Source organism: Microcaecilia unicolor, chromosome 14, assembly GCF_901765095.1.
Source record: "Microcaecilia unicolor chromosome 14, aMicUni1.1, whole genome shotgun sequence".
In the NCBI taxonomy this organism is placed as follows: domain Eukaryota; kingdom Metazoa; phylum Chordata; class Amphibia; order Gymnophiona; family Siphonopidae; genus Microcaecilia; species Microcaecilia unicolor.
Window position 1 is genome coordinate 34,176,149 of NC_044044.1, and position 19,361 is coordinate 34,195,509.

Sequence of the window (19,361 nt, forward strand, 5' to 3'; positions counted from 1 at the left end):
GGTCCTGGAGGGAGGGGGGGGGGCTGTGAACTCCTACGTGCACTGATGTATTTCTTAATCATTAATATAACCCCCCAGTCCAGTCCCGGGCGGGCGCTGCCCGCTTTCAATATGGCCGCCGAGTAGCTTCCGCCCTCCCTTCCTGTCCCGGAAGTGGTCTCCATGGCGACGCCGGAAGCGCGGCGGCGCGAGGGAGGGAGGGAAAGATGGCGGAGGTGGAATACGAGTCGGTGCTGTGCGTGAAGCCCGAGATCAGCGTCTACCGCATCCCACCCCGAGCCTCCAACCGCGGCTACAGGTACCTGGTCCAGAGAGCTGACTGTTCCCCACATTCTCCCTGGGGTCAGGCATTAGCAGCAGCTGCTGTACGACCCCCCCCCCCCCCAAGTAACATCATGTCCTTCTCTTGCTCTAAAGGGCCTCAGACTGGAAACTGGATCAGCCCGACTGGACCGGCCGCCTCAGGGTCACCTCCAAGGGCAAGTTGGCCTTCATCAAGCTGGAGGACAAAGTGTCCGGTAAGGAGGGTTGAGATCTTCATCCCTGGTCCCGGGTGTGGCCCCCCACCTCATCCTCTTTCTCTCTCTCCCTTGTCAGGTGAGCTTTTTGCACAGGCTCCAGTGGACCAGTATCCCGGCATCACAGTGGAAGCCGTCACCGACTCTAGCCGTTACTTTGTGATCCGCATCCAGGACGGGAACGGTAAGAGAGGGGAAGGAAGGCGGCCGTAGACCCCCAGAGGGGGCAAGAGGTCCGGCCGGAGTGGGTCTCATTCTCTCCCTGTCTCCTTCTCCCCAGGAAGAAGCGCATTTATTGGAGTGGGTTTCACTGATCGCGGCGACGCTTTTGACTTCAATGTGGCCCTTCAAGATCATTTCAAGTAGGTTTTGTAGGTTCAGCCTCCAGTACCCCACTGCCGGCAATTCTTCATCACTTTTCCGATCCCACCGCTGCCACCATCTCTGTGTGACCTTCGCACCTGCACACTCAATTCCCAATCTCACTTCTCCTACCAGCTCTCACTGTGTGACCTTTAGCATGGAGTCACTCAGCTTTGACACCTGTAGAACATTCAACCCCTCTGTCACATCTCTCACTGGATGGACTTTTGGGGAGTTTTCAGGCGAGCACCTAACAAATCAATTATCTTGGTTGTACCTTCACAGGTGGCTGTGAGCAGATATTTATGGATGTAAAAGATCGTATGACCTGGTTTTATGTTTCCCACAGATGGGTAAGGCAGGAGTCGGATCTCTCAAAGGAATCCCAGGAGACAGACAATCGTCCTAAGCTGGACTTAGGTTTTAAGGAAGGACAGACCATCAAGCTAAATATTGGAGTAAGCAGATAACCCTTGCCCTCTTGTAACGTAGGGGGGATGAGCTACCCTGGATTCACAACTTTGAGGGTGTTTAGTAATTAAGAACATAAGTGTTGCCATACTGGGACAGACCAAAGATCCATCAAGCCCAGTATCCTGTTTTCAGGAGTGGCCGATCCAGGTCACAAGTTCATGGCAAGATCTGAGAACAGTAAGGCAAAAATCACTAAATCCATGTTGACTTTGTCATATTAATCCATGCTTTGAATATCCTGTGTAATTTTGTTCTTTATAATAGTCTCTTACCATTTTGCCCAGCACCAACATCAAGCTCACTGGTCTATAATTTCCAGGATCACCTCTGGAGCCTTTTAAAAAAATTGGCGTTACATTGGCCACCCTCCAATCTTCCAGTACCATTCTTGATTTTAAAAGATAAATTACGTTACTAACAATAGTGCCTCAAGTTCATTTTTCAGTTCTGTCAGTACTCTGGGATGTATACCATCTGGTCCAGGCGATTTGCTACTCATCAGTTTGTCAAATTGCCCCATTACATCTTCCAGGTTTATAGAGATTTGATTCAGTTTCTCAGACTCGTCAGCACTGAATACCATTTCTGGCATTGGTATCTCTCCTACTTCTTCCTTGGTGAAGACCGAAGGAAGGAGTCCTTTTAATTTCTCCGCTGTGGCCTTGTCTTCCCTGAGTACCAGTGGTGTTAATTGTGTGACCTTTAATATTGAGTACGTTATAACTCTCACTCTCAGTGTTCAGTACCGAGTCTTAATTGAGACCAGCAAACCCAATTCTCGGTGGCACCAGAAATGTTTAGTATGGAGTCACTTGGAACTGCAAGACCTGTAGAGAGACAGCCTCTAATTTTTCTGGGTTCTTTATGCAGGAATGTTCTGGGTAATAAAAGTGACTGCTTTAGGGAACTATGCGTTTCATTTTTTTTTGCTGTGGCTTCGCTCGTCATGCTCTCTCTGGTAATCTCCCACTTGTATCTGTCTTTAACAGCAGATGAAGAAGAAAGAAGGGACATCTCGTTCACGCCCATCAGGAGCTGGAGGCCTGGGCATCCTCCCGCCCCCTCCTGGGGGGAAGATTGGCCCTCCACCCCTCTCCTCTTCTGTCATCTCGAATCATGTGCCGCTTCCATCACAGCAGCCAGCCAGTTCAGGTAATAGGTCCTCTTGACACAACTCGCAGCCTAAGCAAGAGGAAACAAGTCGTCTTTACGAGCGCTCAGGTGTCAGTTCTGTAGGCGCTTCAGAGCGCTCAGGTGTCAGTTCTGTAGGCGCTTCAGAGCGCTCAGGTGTCAGTTCCGTAGGCGCTTCAGAGCGCGCAGGTGTCAGTTCCGTAGGCGCTTCAGAGCGCGCAGGTGTCAGTTCCGTAGGCGCTTCAGAGCGCGCAGGTGTCAGTTCTGTAGATGCTTCAGAGCGCGCAGGTGTCAGTTCCGTAGATGCTTCAGAGCGCGCAGGTGTCAGTTCCGTAGGCGTTTCAGAGCGCGCAGGTGTCAGTTCCGTAGGCGTTTCAGAGCGCGCAGGTGTCAGTTCTGTAGATGCTTCAGAGCGCTCAGGTGTCAGTTCTGTAGGCGCTTCAGAGCGCTCAGGTGTCAGTTCTGTAGGCGCTTCAGAGCGCGCAGGTGTCAGTTCTGTAGGCGCTTCAGAGCACGCAGGTGTCAGTTCTGTAGGCGCTTCAGAGCGCTCAGGTGTCAGTTCTGTAGGCGCTTCAGAGCGCTCAGTATTGAGCAGGGTGATTTGTGTTGAATTGCGTTGGTTCCTATGGTGGAGTATCAGTTCTTGTTGGATTTAACTTATGCTGTATTGGTAGTAGTTCAGGATGAATTACGTTCAGATACAGCAGGTACTTAAGGAGGGGTTTGGGAACTATAGGCCGACTAAATTAATTTAAACACTTCTAAAACAAAAGAGTGCAGGACCCAAGGCAACACGGGCTAACTAGAGGCAAATCTGAGTAGTTTCTTTGACTGGGTGACCAGAGAGTTGGATCAATGTGGTGTATTTAGATTTTAGGAACGCTCTGCATAGATGACTAATAAAATGTGAGTGCTCTTGGTTAGGGACTGGTTGAGTGGAAGACGATAGAGGGTAGTGATAAATGGAGCTTATTCTGAGGAAAAGCATGTTTGTTTGTTTTTTTAATTAGGATTTATTTACCACCGTTTTGAAGGTGGTGTACAGTAAGAATAGATCAAACTTGAGCAATAGGCAATTACAGCAGTAAAAATATTCAAGTAACAATACAAAGTATGGCATAGTTATTACTTACAATGTCAACACAACACGTAATAGAATTGATAGTGAAGGATAAAGCAAAGATGGAACATACAGATAGGTAAGAGAGTAAGAAGAGAAAGTAAGGTGACTAATTTAAAGAAAGTTGCACATGAGGTTAGAGAGATGGTTATAAATGTTACCAGTGCCGCTTGGGCAGGTTCTATTTAAGATTTTTTTGTAAGCAGTATTGTCGACGGGCTGTCTGTTAAGGTTTGTCTCTTTGCAGATGATGCCAAAATCTGCAATAGGGTAGACACCCCTGATGGTGTGGATAATATAACGAAGGACTTAACGAAGCTAGAGAAATGGTCTGGAATTTGGCAGCTTAGTTTTAATGCTAAAAAAAATGCAGGGTCCTGCATTTGGGCTCCAAAAACCCAAGGGAATGGTACAGTTTAGGGAGAGATTCAGAAGTAACCTGAAGTACTTCTTCACGGAAAAGGTGATTAATTTGTGGAATGGCCTCGCGGTGGAAGTGGTAGAGACAAAAACTGTATCTGAATTCAAGAGAGCTTGGAATAAGTACATACAATGTTATGATAAAATGACCCCCCCCCCTCCCCCTCCTGATTTGTTGAGGAAATTGAGCTGCTTTATAGAAAGGTTTGAGTGGAAAGAAGAACACTTTTTCCTATGCAGTATTTAAAAGTTAACAGACACAAACGGGGTATAGCAGGAGAGAGTTTCTGGAGTGGGAGCAGATGTATAATTGTGTGGTGCAAACAGGAAGGGTGTTGACCCCATTTCCTCTTCTCTTCCCCAGATATCCTCTTTGATTTCAGCTCTCCTGCTGTGTCCTCAAAAGACTCGGTGGCCCAGCCCCCCAGCGATCTGTGGGAGGGCTTCAGCAGTGCAGCTAGGTAAGGGATCATCAAAGCTAACTTGCAGTTTTTACTCCGTGTGTGCTGTAGACCGTACACCCAGGCAGTGTTCTCGTTCAGATAGCCAGTCATGCCTGTGATTTGCATCTGGGCTCATTCTAGAACCACCGTTCCTGAGAATTATCAGCCCCATGGGTTCCAAGTGGAATGTTTGGGGGAGGTGGGTAGAGGGGTTCTTGCACCTTCGTTAACCTCTCGATACCCATCTTTTTACAGTGGCCTGCCTTCCCAGCAGCAGTCTAGCTGGGTCCAGTTCTGAGAAGGGCTGCGGGGAAAAGACAAGAGAACGGTGAGGACCAAATCACTGCTGCAGAGAAACGCCACGTGGCTCTCTTTCTCAACTCGACCGAGGTTACGCTTTGTGGCTGTTCACAGAGACTTGTCTGACATTGCTGTAAATAGTAGGACTTGTGAACAGACACAGGCAGAATAAAGCCCCCTTTGGCCCTGGAGACCTCCCCAGTCTCGGAATCGCAGGATAGAGACCTCCAGCCAGTCAGCGTAAGGTAGCTGTCCCTTCCAGGAGTTAGTTTACATCCACACACTACCTTACTTCCTGCATGTCAGAAGTTCCTTCCTTGAGTCGAGTAAGACCATTCCTATAACTCTGCTGCCTTCGGCAAACTCGCCCCATCCCAATGTGTTGCTGTACTTCCTCGTTTCTAGTGAAGGCGTCATCATGCACGTACATAACGTTGCCAGTCTTAGCACACGCATGCATGTGCACTTCAAGGGGGAGGGGACGAGATGAGGCTTCTTAGAGCTCGGTCAGGTGCCCTGTACAAAGCTCTGCATGCTCTTCTCTAATAAACAGTCCCGTAGTGTTAAATGTGCTAGTGAAGGAACATGATGTCGGGTGCTCACTGTTAATACTATTTAAAAACAGCTTGGGGAGGGGGGTGGGGGGAGAACCTTAATGCAAATACCATTTCCAGACCACGTACTGTCTGGAAAGATCATGGACAGTAATATCTTTAAAAGAATTAAGTATTGAGAGCTGCTCTGAGCACCCTCTGATGTTCTGTCTCTCAGTGATAGAAGTGCAATCAGTGTTCTAGTCATGCATGTGATGTGCTTTGTCCGTTTAGTATAAGATATAAATCTTAATATATATAATGCATTGCAGCCCCTTTGGGGTAGAATGAAATTATGATCTATAATGTGTATATAAAAGTTATGTTCTGCATCTGTGCAATAAAAGAAAAATAAAGCTGAAAATGGCATTGAATGGAGATCGTTTCTAAGTTTTATTGACACGTATGAAACCACACATGATAAAAGTTCTTGTATTGAACTTATTCCAGAGTTCACCTGCTTAATTGGTTCCCATTGAATATGCAGTCCCTGAAAATAGTTGCAACCAGAGTTGTTTTTTTTTTATATTGTTCAGACCCTCCAAGTTTTGCTCACCAATAATGTACAAAAGAACCACGACTTCAGGAACAGCGACGCTCGGAGGAACTCAAACAGAAAAAGGAGTCCCAGCTGCAGGAACAGCAACACTCGGAGGAACTCAACAGAAAGAGAGTCCCGGACGCTTGGAGGAACTGAACAGAAAGAGAGTCCCAACAGAAAAAAAAAAGAGTCCTGGCTGCAGGAACAGCGACGCTCGGAGGAACTCAACAGAAAAAGGAGTCCCAGCTGCAGGAACAGCGACGCTCGGAGGAACTCAACAGAAAAAGGAGTCCCAGCTGCAGGAACAGCGACGCTCGGAGGAACTCAAACAGAAAAAGGAGTCCCAGCTGCAGGAACAGCGATGCTCGGAGGAACTCAAACAGAAAAAGGAGTCCCAGCTGCAGGAACAGCGATGCTCGGAGGAACTCAACAGAAAAAGAAGTCCCAGCTGCAGGAACAGCGACGCTCGGAGGAACTCAACAGAAAAAGAAGTCCCAGCTGCAGGAACAGCGACGCTCGGAGGAACTCAACAGAAAAAGAAGTCCCAGCTGCAGGAACAGCGATGCTCGGAGGAACTCAAACAGAAAAAGGAGTCCCAGCTGCAGGAACAGCGACGCTCGCAGGAACTCAAACAGAAAAAGGAGTCCCGGCTGCATGAACAGCGACGCTCGGAGGAACTCAAACAGAAAAAGGAGTCCCAGCTGCAGGAACAGTGACGCTCGGAGGAACTCAAACAGAAAAAGGAGTCCCAGCTGCAGGAACAGCGACACTCGGAGGAACTCAACAGAAAAAGGAGTCCCAGCTGCAGGAACAGTGACGCTCGCAGGAACTCAACAGAAACGCTTGGAGGAACTGAACAGAGTCCCAACAGAAAAAAAAAAAAAAAGAGTCCTGGCTGCAGGAACAGCGACGCTCGGAGGAACTCAACAGAAAAAGGAGTCCCGGCTGCATGAACAGCGACGCTCGGAGGAACTCAAACAGAAAAAGGAGTCCCAGCTGCAGGAACAGTGACGCTCGGAGGAACTCAAACAGAAAAAGGAGTCCCAGCTGCAGGAACAGTGACGCTCGGAGGAACTCAAACAGAAAAAGGAGTCCCAGCTGCAGGAACAGCGACACTCGGAGGAACTCAACAGAAAAAGAGTCCCGGACGCTTGGAGGAACTCAACAGAAAGAGAGTCCCAACAGAAAAAAAAAAAGGAGTCCCAGCTGCAGGAACAGTGACGCTCGCAGGAACTCAACAGAAACGCTTGGAGGAACTGAACAGAGAGAGAGTCCCAACAGAAAAAAAAAAAAAAGGAGTCCCAGCTGCAGGAACAGCGACGCTCGCAGGAACTCAAACAGAAAAAGGAGTCCCGGCTGCATGAACAGCGACGCTCGGAGGAACTCAAACAGAAAAAGGAGTCCCAGCTGCAGGAACAGTGACGCTCGGAGGAACTCAAACAGAAAAAGGAGTCCCAGCTGCAGGAACAGTGACGCTCGGAGGAACTCAAACAGAAAAAGGAGTCCCAGCTGCAGGAACAGTGACGCTCGCAGGAACTCAACAGAAACGCTTGGAGGAACTGAACAGAGAGAGAGTCCCAACAGAAAAAAAAAAAAAAAGAGTCCTGGCTGCAGGAACAGCGACGCTCGGAGGAACTCAACAGAAAAAGGAGTCCCGGCTGCATGAACAGCGACGCTCGGAGGAACTCAACAGAAAAAGGAGTCCCAGCTGCAGGAACAGTGACGCTCGGAGGAACTCAAACAGAAAAAGGAGTCCCAGCTGCAGGAACAGTGACGCTCGGAGGAACTCAAACAGAAAAAGGAGTCCCAGCTGCAGGAACAGCGACACTCGGAGGAACTCAACAGAAAAAGGAGTCCCAGCTGCAGGAACAGTGACGCTCGCAGGAACTCAACAGAAACGCTTGGAGGAACTGAACAGAGAGAGAGTCCCAACAGAAAAAAAAAAAAAAAAAGAGTCCTGGCTGCAGGAACAGCGACGCTCGGAGGAACTCAACAGAAAAAGGAGTCCCGGCTGCATGAACAGCGACGCTCGGAGGAACTCAAACAGAAAAAGGAGTCCCAGCTGCAGGAACAGTGACGCTCGGAGGAACTCAAACAGAAAAAGGAGTCCCAGCTGCAGGAACAGCGACACTCGGAGGAACTCAACAGAAAAAGGAGTCCCAGCTGCAGGAACAGCGACGCTCGCAGGAACTCAACAGAAACGCTTGGAGGAACTGAACAGAGAGAGAGTCCCAACAGAAAAAAAAAAAAAAAGAGTCCTGGCTGCAGGAACAGCGACGCTCGGAGGAACTCAACTGAAGAAGAGTCCTGACAGGCAGAGGAGAGCGAGATGTTAAAAACCAAACTACGTACGGTTCTATTGAGTATGGGCTTAGTGCGTAGGAAAGCCCTACAGTATGACATGCTAAGCCCAGATCCTAATGCCCTTTGGTAAAAGGGTCCCTTAGATAATTGAGCACCAAAATCTTGAAACTGATCAAAAGGAGTCTTCCCTAAATTATCAAAGAGAAGAGTATTGTGAAGGTTGAAAATCAGGCACTACTTCCCCCTTGCTGCAAGTCAAGGGCTACAAAGTGGATTTGGGAGCTGTGAAGAGGGTGGCCGCTGCAGCAGCCATACCTGCAGTGTCTTCACTTGATACTGGAAAAGCCAGCAGAGCGCCTGGCAGCCTACTGCATCAGGGGTGGGAGTCTTGTCTACGCTGCTCAGGGCACTATTATCCAAAAACAGCTTTCGGTTCAATGTGGCTTACAATATTATGGTGCAGTCACAGGAGCAAAATTACAGTAGTGTTTTGCAGTTACAAAGTGGAAAGTGAGATCATTTTCTATGGATTTAGCTATAGAGTATGTTGAAAAGGTAGGTCTTCAGCTCTTTTCTGAACTGAAGATAGTTAGCAATGCTTCTAATGGCCTTGGGTCCGTAGAAAGCCATTAAACCATACCGTTACTGCACCACTAATTCCCAAGTTGTCGAACGGTCATTAGTATCATGTGGTCTACTAGGTTTAACACATTTTGACTTATCGAATTGTAATAGTAAGATTTTTTTATCCTTGATATATTAGACTTGTGAACATTTTTTAATCAGAATTGTAGTGACCGTATCAGTGCTGTGCAGCGGTCTAAAATCGGATTGCGAGTTGTGAAGAGCTGAGAATTGTGTCAGATACTGAAATAGGTGTGCTACCAGACCCTCCATCATTTTGGTCAGTAGTGGGATTGAAGCCACTGGTCTGTAGTTTGCGATGTCAGTGATCTTGCTGGTGGTGTTTTTAGGTATTGCAGTAAGATGGACTTCGGGAAAACCCACAGCTTATTTCTAGGCTAATCAGCATAAAATGTACTGTTTTGGGATCTTGCCAGGTACCTGTAACCTGGATTGGCCACTGTTGGAAACAGGATACTGGGCTTGATGGACCTTCAGTCTGTCCCAGTATGGCAATACTTTTGTACTTCAGATTACACAGTACATTACCATCAGAACCTTCACTAGAACATTACAGTCATTACCAGGGGTACAGTTAGGGCTCCAGGCATATCTCAGATACACAAATATTTGAAGCTGCTCCAAAAAAAAAAAATCTCTTGGATCAGGCCTTTATCTTATGATCCAATAACTTAATAATGTTATTATATAGAAACTCATTATTAAAACCACAAGCACTGTATGACCATTCCCCTCAGTCAGCTGAAATTTGGAGTCTCATGACACTGAAATGCATCAGTGCCCCTCACTGCAGTGCCAATGATATTCCAAATACCGAGACCCCCTTACACACACACACATACGTATGCACAGCTCTGCCAGTTCCCCTCACTCCTGCCCTGCAGCACCTTCTGCTATGCCAATACTGAGACTCCCCTCCGTCCTGTCGCATTCTCTGCTATTTCAGTATTAAGACACCCTACGAAGGTCTGGAAATATTCCCAGCTCCTGTTCTGCAGCACTTTCCTTCAAGCTATTTCAGAATTTAGATTCCTTTGCTCACATTGATATGTGCCCTAACTCCACATCATATTTATTTGTAGTTGTTCAAAATTTGCTTTCACTGTGCAACTTTTAAAATATTTTGGAATTAGAGGTCAGGTATTTGCTGAATCATTAGCACAGAAGATTTATTTAACACATTTATATCCCTCATTTTCCCACTCAGTTGCAGGCTCAATGTGGCTTACACAATACCGTAGAGGTAGGCTCCGGTTCAATAATACAAATACATAGTACAGTAGTAAGCATGTACGAAGCATAAGTATAAAGCAACAGAGAAGTAAAGAGGGGGTGGTGATAGAAGTCTAGTACGGTCCATATCTTTAGATTGAGAGAACTGATTTGATATTTGATGCTGTGAAATTGGATTTTTGTACTGACACAGGTTTATCCCCATGAGATTCCTCTGATGATGTGTAGATCAGTGGGTATTCCTATTTCTATTCAAAGAGATTACGAGTTCCTCATGATTCTCAATTTACAATGAAAGCTCATTCAATCTGTTGTTAAGACGCCCTTTGTCAAGATACACTTGTTCGTGGACTAAGACATTTCTTATCATCCAACACTTTTGGTACTAGCATCCAGGTTTGGCAATATCACCTTTGGATTGTTGCAATGGCCATTACTTAGGTCTCCCTCAAGCGTCTTTATATGCCCTGCAGCTCATTCTGAACGTGGTGGCTGGAATTATGAGTGGAAGTAGCTGCTCTGACCATATGTGGTCCATTCGTATCTCTCTTCACTGGTTGCGAGTGAAGAATGCAGTTCAACATTATCACATTGATATTGAAAGCATTGATGAAAGAAGCTCATCTGAGCATTTATTCTGTCTTGAAGATACATCGACCTCCTTGATCTTTATGCTTTGAAGGCCAATTGCTTGTGGATGTTCCTACAGTAAAACATTTCCATCTGGCAGAAAATTGAGACCAGGCATTCTTTATTTCTGGACCTATATTATGGTAAAAGGAGTTAACTTATTAAGATGGACTTGGGAAAATTTGCTGCTTATTCCTGGGATAAGTAGCATATAATCTGATTTACTCTTTTGGGATCTTGCTAGGTACTTGTGACCTTGATTGGCCACTGTTGGAAACAGGATACCGGGCCTGATGGACCTTTGGTCGGTCCTAGTATGGCAACACTTATGGCAAAGGCAGGGCAAATTCATGTATGGTGGGCTCAAGATAATATCTTTGGGTGATGACCAGGACAACATTTCAAATTTGATAGTTACCATATGACAGTCACTGTCTTTGTCGTATTTTTATTTTATACTAGTAAAAAAGGCCTGTTTCTGACACAAATGAAACGGGCGCTAGCAAGGTTTTCCCCGGAGTGTGTATGGTTGAGGGAGTGTATGTGAGAGTGACTGTGTGTGAGAGAGAAAGTGAATGTGCGAGTGTGTGTGTGAGAGAGAGTGAGTCTGGGTGCGAGTGTGTCTGTGAGAGAGAGTGTGTATGTGAGAATGAGAGTGTGTGCAAGTGCATATGAGAGACAGTGTGTTTCACACAGATACAGTATGTGTGAGAGAGAGTGTGTGTGTGAGACACACACTCTGTGAGACTGAGTGAGACCAAGAGAGTGTGCGAGTGACTGTGTGACACATAGAGAGTGAATGTGATACAGTGTGAGACAGAGTGTGTGAGAGACATTGTGAGAGAGAAAGTGTGTGTGTGACAGAGATACCTCCCTCTCCCTCTCTGGTGTCAGGCCCCCCCTCTCTCTGGTGTCTGAGCGTTACTGTGCAGAACGCTGAGCTCTGGCTGTGCTTCAAGGAACTGACCAATCCTATTTAATAGAATGCACCTCCAACATTCTGAAGCCGAGAAACCTCGTGTGGTTGGTCACTTCTGCTTGTGACGAACCTGGAAGTACGTGATGTCAATTCAGGAGATGGATACAGAGAGCAGGAATGCCTCAGCCATGCAGTCAGCTTCAGAATGTTGGAGGTGTGTTTTATTATAGAGGATGTTTTATAATTTATGTTGTTTATATATAGCTATTTTTCATTAAGCTGGGCTTTGGAGAGATGGGGGCCTGACTTTCCCTGGGTCTTGGACCCCGTGCCCCTCATCCATACCGTGCCCATGGTATTAATAAAGTCTTCTAGGAATAGGATCCTACCTCGAGCATCACCAGTGAAAGGAACCTCTAGTACTGTTAGCCAATCTGGTGAGGATGCCAAAGAGACAAAAAAAAAATGCCTGCAGTGCTCCTCCCACCACCCACCCCCTTCTTGGGTTAAATGGGGCTTTATAAAGGGAGAAATTAGGAGAAACCCAGTAGCAGGAAGATTCTGGTGTGCTGAGACCCACAACTTTGCGCCTGTAGAATCCAAAGGTGAGTCTGGTACTGGGGAGCAGGAGTCCTGGGAGAGGAGGGGGATTTATGCACTGGTGTGAGAGAGGAGAGTCCTCAGCACGGATACAGGGTGCAGGGACACAAAACCTGCAGGTACGAACTCCTCACAACCCCAGGGAGGTGCCTGAGGAATGGAGATGGGGTGAAGTCTGCTGTAGGAGTCACCCCAAGAGACTTCCAGCCATGTTATTGTCATGGTCTTATGAGCAGAGCTCAGGAAATGGGAGCTCAAAGCAACCAGAGGGTGGCTTTTATATGACCTGAACCAGCCACACTTTATACCACAAGATATGTCCTGCAAAATCCTCTCAGCAAGCTCATTAGTCCTTCGGTGTATTTTAATCACTTTTACTTCTGTAATTACGCATATCTGTGGACCCCAGGTCAAAAGTGTTAGACAGGAACACTTTACGCAAATGAAGCTTCTCTTCTTAACCACCAGAGCACATTTTATTGTGGGAAGGGGCTGAGCTTTCCAAACTATGAGTTGGGACTGCAAATTTCATCGCAAACCCCATGTTTGCGGTTGCAACCTAGGTGGGCTTCCCGTAGATGCATTATTATTCTGGACCTCTGGGGCAGTCATAGGAGTCATAACCAGAAAAGGAGTGGGGGAATAATTTAGCTGCTGTAGACTTAGGTTGCAAAGCAGAGAAGGAAGAGGTCAAATCGAGCTTCTCCTACTGTGTCTTGGGCAAATAACTTCACCCACCATAATCCCAGGTACAGCTAAAATGAAACCGATTTTGTAAAAAATAAAAAAACTCATGTAACTGACCCACAGCTTTGATTTTGAAAAAGTAATACATGTAAAAGTAGATCCAAAATAGAGAAATGTGTCAGAAAACTGCAATTTAGGACTGGTTTGTTCTAAAATTAAAAAAAAAAAAAAAAGATCCTGGAACAGTTCAATGGCATTTCATTGAAATAAGTCGATTCAAACCAAGAGACGACGGAGGAAACAGAGGGGCCCTTTTACTAAGCTGCATAAGCGTCTATGCGTGTCCAACGCGCTCCAAAATGCAGTTACTGCCCAACTACCCCACGGCTCTTGCGGTAATTTTATTTTTGGCGTGCATCCAATATGCGCATCTGAAAAATATTTCTTATTTTTGTGTGGACGGAATGGACGCACGCCAAGTGGCATTTGGTACACGTAGGTCATTACCGCCCAGTTACAAAGCAAGTCTCAGACCAAAAATGGACACTCGGCAATTTTCATTTTGCCGCACGTCCATTTTCGGCAAAAAATTTAAAAGGACTTTTTTTTTACAGGTGCACTGAAAAATGGATTGGCACGCGCCCAAAACCCACACGACACCTACTGCAAGCCATTTTTCAGTGCGCTTTTATAAAGGGGTCCCAGAGTTAGAAAAATTCTGAAAGGAGTGATTGCCAGGGTCAAAAGTTTGTACAAGGTAAGGACATTATTTTAAAATATCATTACAAAAACCCAGATAAAATATATTCTATGCTTTAAAAAAGGTAAAATGAAGGTGAAACACCAGCCAGCATGGTTTAATGGTGAGGTGTAAGAGGTGGTCTTTCCGAAAATGAACATAAGAGTAGCCATACTAGTTCAGTATCCTGCTTCCAAAAGTGGCCAATCCAGGTCACAAGTACCTGGCAGAAACCCAAACAGTGGCAACATTCCAGAACCTCAAAGAGTAACAAGATTGTACTACTGCTACTTATGATTTCTATAGCGCTACGAGGCATACGCAGCGCTGTACACCATACACGAAAAGACAATCCCTGCTCAAAGAGCTCACAATCTAAATAAGACAGGTAGACAGAACAACTAAGGGGTAAGAGAATTAAAGAAGAGGGGTACAGGGCAAGTGAGAAGTGGCTAGGAGTCAAAAGCAGTGTCAAAGAGGTGGGCTTTTAGCCTGGACTTGAAAACAGCCAAAGACAGGACTAGACGCAGAAACTTGGGAAGTCTATTCCAGGCGTCATCTTCAATCAATCCAAAATGCTGCTGCGTGACTCATTTTCCGCCAAAGTCGCTATTGCTCACATTAGCCCTCTCCTCAAAGATTGTACCTGGCACAAACCCAATTAGTATTCATCTATTAGAGAAGGGGGAACAATCATGAAAAATAAACTAATGTTCCTTAGTAAATCATATAACAAAAGGGAACAAGAGAGACTGATGTGAAAAAAAGGAAAGAAAAACAGGAAAAAACGGGACCAGTGGCATCAGATATTAACCAGTGGCCGAGCTATTAGGTCTTCTATAGGGCTCAGCTATTTCAAACCCTTGAGCCTACTGCATGACATCAATCACTTGCCAAACCGGAACCAAAACCTCTAAGCGCATGCAAACTTTATTATTTTTCTTTAGGTGATTTTATTAAGATAGTTTTAGTTAAGTCCCATGTATTAACGTGCTCTAAATTTCAGCGCTGAATAAAAAACGTTCTACTGCCCAGTGCTGAACCTGCTAATGCAGATAAGTAATCGCCATTCACTTTTCCCATTATGGGTTGCTTGCTTAAGGGTTTGCTAGTATGCCATACCTAGCAAATGTTATATTTTCTTGTTTTTCAATAGTCAGTTTAGAGCACATGTTAATAAAATGGGACTTAAACTAAAACTCTCTTAATAAAATCACCTAAAGAAAAATAATAGTTTGCATGCTCTTAGTGGTTTGGGTTCTGGTTTGGCAAGTGATTGATGTCACGGAGTAGGCTCAAGGGTTTGAAATAGATGAGCCCTATAGAAGACCTAATAGCTCGGCCACTGGTTAATATCTGATGCCACCGGTCTTTTTTTCACATCAGTCTCTTTTGTTCCCTTTTTATTAGAAACCCAATTAGTAGGCAAGATTCCAGGACCTCAAAGAGTAACAAGATTCCGGAATCCCAAATAGTAGCAACATTCCATGCTACCAATCCCAGGGCAAGCAATGGCTTCCCTGTGTCCATCTCAATAAGAGACTATGGACTTTTCCTCCAGGAACTTGTCCAAACCTTTTAAAAACCCTGATACCCTAATCTCTGCTACCACATCCTCCAGCAATGATTCCAGAGGTTAACTATTTGAGTGACAAGCACGGGCAAGACAGATGTAAAACTGTAATCAGGCAGGGCAAGAGAGACTTCAAAAAGAAGAAGATTGGTGTAGAGGCAAAACAAGTTCTTCTTAAACAAACAATTAGTCTGACAGAATAGCATTTCTTGATAAACACAAGACAATTAAAGCTGTTTTTGTTCAAGAACACAGTTCCATGACAATGCCTTATAATGAATTATGGATATCGACTGTGCTGTGCGGAGGATTGCGTGATGTGGATGGTTGATTTGTTTTGATTTTATCTATCATTATTTTCTGCCTGTTGTAGCTTTAAATTGTGCATGGTTTATTTATTTGAGTTATAGTTATATATCAGTTGTACATTACTTTGAATTTGGAAACAGCAGAATATAACCTTTTATAAAACTAAAAGGAGTGTTCAGGGAGGGTTCATGCAAACAACACAACCAAAAAGATGTTCTACTGCATGTGGAAACTGAAAAGAATAAGACCATTCTTCCCAAGATCCGTCTTCCGCAACCTAGTGCAATCCCTCGTACTCAGCCATCTGGATTACTGTAACTCACTATACGCAGGTTGTAAAGAGCAAATACTGAGGAAACTTCAAACAGCCCAGAACACAGCAGCCAGACTCATCTTCGGAAAACCAAAATACGAAAGTGCCAAACCCTTACGAGAGAAGCTACACTGGCTCCCACTCAAGGAACGCATCACTTTTAAAGTATGCACATTAGTCCACAAAATCATTCACGGTGAAGCCCCAGCCTACATGTCTGACTTAATAGACCTACCACCCAGAAACGCTAAAAGATCACCCCGAACTTTCCTCAACCTCCACTTCCCTAATTGCAAAGGCATAAAATACAAAGCGCTGCACGCATCAACCTTCTCTTATATGAGCACGCAATTCTGGAATACACTACCACACAACCTGAAAACGATCTACGAACTGACCAACTTCCACAGATTATTGAAGACTCATCTCTTTGAGAAAATTTATTGAAAGGATCAAAACACACGAAGTCCACACACACTGTCAGTAATGCATCAATACACTCTCTTGGAATTTTCATCCCCCTTTAATATTACCACATTTATAGCTTCACTTACAGAAAAATGTTATACCGAATGATCTCCTACTATTGTTTTGTTGCCCTATCAGTTTCCAGTTGTCTCTTTCCATTGTTCTTTTCCCTCAACGATACTCTGACTTTGTCTTCGCATAACTCCTCACAATGTAATCCATAACCGAGTTGTAACAAATTGTATTTCCATCATTTACAATATATTGTAAGCCACACTGAACCCGCAAATAGGTGGGAAAATGTAGGATAAGGTAATAGCAGGAAAAAGAAAATTTATTTGGCTCAGTCTTCACTGAAGAGGATTTTGGGGATCGTACCTCACTGGAAACCTTTGAAAATGATTTGGAATAACTAAAGCAAATTACTGTAAGATGTACTAGAGCAAACTGACAGACTAAAAAGTAATAAATTACTGGAACTGGATGGTATACACCCCACAGTTTTGAGATTATTAAGATGCGAGATTGCTAATCTGTTACTAAAGATTCATATCCTATCTTTTAAGAGTACCAATAATGTCACTGCTCAGTTCTTAGTTTATGAAAGACTATAAGCTCGTCTGTATCCTCCATTCCTCTCCTTTCTCAGGGGTGAACATTTAAGCAGGAGCATTACTTCTGGACATCTGCCTGGTCTATTTTTATTGTCATCACAGATGGCAGGATTGCGAATAAGGGAGGGCAAAATTACAAGAATAACCCTCATTCCAGTCCAGTAAAGGAGGAATGTGGCCAATACAAGTGTCGGAAAACAATCTCACCAAATCAAAATGTTGACACACTGAGATTGTGATTGGATGTCTAATTTGATGCCTCATGTATTGCCACATTCTCAGTGATGGAAGAAAAAAAGCTTCAGAACCCACTTCGGGAGTGTCGTTAGAACTTCCCAATATTAGAAGGTATTCATGTCATCAACTGAGAAAACCTTCCACCTTTGTGTCTCTTTACTGCTTCAAAATAATGTAAAGAAACGTCATGTCATGTGTGTTGCAAAAGGAGTCTTTGAGCATGGAGCAATGATCATGCCGTTTTGGACAGAACAGGTGGTCCTGTAAACCCTGATGCAGCTTTCTAGTGAAACACTGGTCACTGTCAGTGGGACCATTTTTTATCATCTGAAGTAACAGCTATGTTATTAAAAATTTAGTTAAATTATTTTGAAGCAGTTCCTTAATTTGAACAACGAAGAATCACAATGGTGGAAGGGTTTTTTTTCAGCCGATGAGGTGAATGAATACTTTCTAACATTGGGAAGTGGGTTCTGAGGCTTTTTCCTTCCATCACCGATTATGTGCTAATAATATATGAGGCATTGAATTATACATACATCAAATCACACTCTGAGTGTACTCAACATTTTGATTTGGTGGGGTTTATTTTTCTGAAAATTAAAATGATTCCACATATGACCACTTAGTAGTGACATGTTTAATTCATAAGTACATAAGCACTGCCACGTTGGGAAAAGACCAAAAGTCCATGAAGCCCAGCACTCTGTCTCCGACAGTGGACAATCCAGGCCCCAAGAACCTGGCAAAAAACCCCAAATTTAATAACGATCAATGGACTTTCCTTCAGAAATCTGTCCAGACCCCCTTTAAACTCAGCAAGGCCAGTTGCCGTCACTACCTTCTCCAGCAATGAATTCTAGAGTCTAACTATGCGCTGAGTAAAGAAAAACTTTCTCCGATTTGTTTTAAACCTACCACATTCTACCTACCCAGTTCAAGAGAGGGGCTGGGCAGGAACATTAATTTGGCACCATCCCCCCCCACCCCCCCCAGGAAAGATAAAACTTGGAATTAAGGAAGGGCGAGCCAGCAGGTAATTGTTAAAGTAGGCAAACCATTGGACTCACATCCTCTTTTCCTGCTACATTCCCCCCCCCTCCCCCATACACACACACACACCTCTGAAGGTGGTTAGGTTTGCAGAGTCATGGCAGGGGGTTGGAGCAGTTTCACAGGAGGTGGGTTCTTTGAGCTGGTAAGTTTCTGGTTGGGGGTGTTAATAATAATGAGTGATGTATAACAGTGGCATGGATGAAGAGAAAGAGTTCGATGTATCATCGGCTGGAAGCACATTGTTACTATACTGCTGGGTCAAAGGTGACAGTTGTGGTGGCATTGGGATGGACCTGGATGGTTGTGGCAGCCAACATGTTGGTCTGGTTGGCACAGCTGGCAGTAGCAGAGAGACAAAGACAGGTAGAGGATCTGTGACTGTCTGGAACCCAAAATGATGTGTGTATATAATGAAACTGTGACTCGGTTGGGGAAGAGGATCTGAAAAGTATGAATGGTGGGGGGGGGGGGGGGGGGGTGAAGTGGGAGCTTGCAGCTTCATAAATTAAGAGGAAACAATTCTGTGCTTAGAGTGGTGAAATCATGAAATACTTTGCCTTAGATCAGCTTCCATTGAAAAACACATAGCAGGGCAAATTCCTATCAATAGGTCTTTCTTAATCTTTACACAGATCCATCAGCCTCTCCAAAATGAACAAGCTGACTATATACCAGCAGCCCAACTTCCAAGGGAGGAGTGAAACACTTACCCATCACAACATTGACCTCTCTGCAATCGGTTTTGGGGCGGGCATCGGATCAGCAAAAGTTGAAGGACAGCCCTGGTTGCTCTATGAGTCTGCATACAACACAAACTTGATCCAGGCCCTAGAAGAAGGAGACTACTCTAACCTGGCTGGGCGGAAGATCCAATCTGCTCGTCTCATCACAGATGACCTCACCAATCCCAAGATCACCCTCTTTGAAGATTTTAACTTTAAAGGGAAGTGCATCACCCTGACAAAGGAAGCAGAGTTGATTCCTTTAAGCTGGAATGACAAGGCAAATTCTCATTATGTGGACAGAGGAGCTTGGTTGCTCTATGAGCATGCAGGGAAGACAGGGAGGGTTCTCCTGGCCAGGTCTGGTGAGGCTGAACCCAACTACAAGAGCCTTGAATTTGAAAATATA

General features: G+C 44.9%; 1 protein-coding gene across 2 annotated transcripts; it reads left to right on the forward strand.

The window, feature by feature from the left end:
- The first annotated feature begins 199 nt into the window (after positions 1–199).
- On the forward strand, positions 200–5,725 carry NECAP1 (NECAP endocytosis associated 1). Of its 2 annotated transcripts, none has more exons than XM_030187270.1 (8): positions 200–298; positions 418–518; positions 598–702; positions 799–880; positions 1,231–1,339; positions 2,345–2,507; positions 4,391–4,487; positions 4,725–5,725. In XM_030187270.1, exons 1-8 carry the CDS (start codon positions 207–209, stop codon positions 4,765–4,767), a joined length of 792 nt encoding a protein of 263 aa, XP_030043130.1. In that variant the 5' UTR covers positions 200–206; the 3' UTR covers positions 4,768–5,725. The 2 variants fall into 2 exon arrangements, with proteins under 2 accessions (XP_030043130.1, XP_030043131.1); XM_030187271.1 differs by having other exon boundaries at positions 2,348–2,507.
- The last annotated feature ends 13,636 nt before the right edge of the window (positions 5,726–19,361 follow it).

What these genes read in the sequence shown, in the direction of transcription:
- NECAP1 (XM_030187270.1), top strand. Translation starts at nt 207, where the DNA reads ATGGCGGAGGTGGAATACGAGTCGGTGCTGTGCGTGAAGCCCGAGATC. An exon ending in GCTGGAGGACAAAGTGTCCG is followed by an intron (nt 519 to 597) that starts GTAAGGAGGGTT and finishes CTCCCTTGTCAG; the next exon opens with GTGAGCTTTTTGCACAGGCT. An exon ending in CCGCATCCAGGACGGGAACG is followed by an intron (nt 703 to 798) that starts GTAAGAGAGGGG and finishes CCTTCTCCCCAG; the next exon opens with GAAGAAGCGCATTTATTGGA.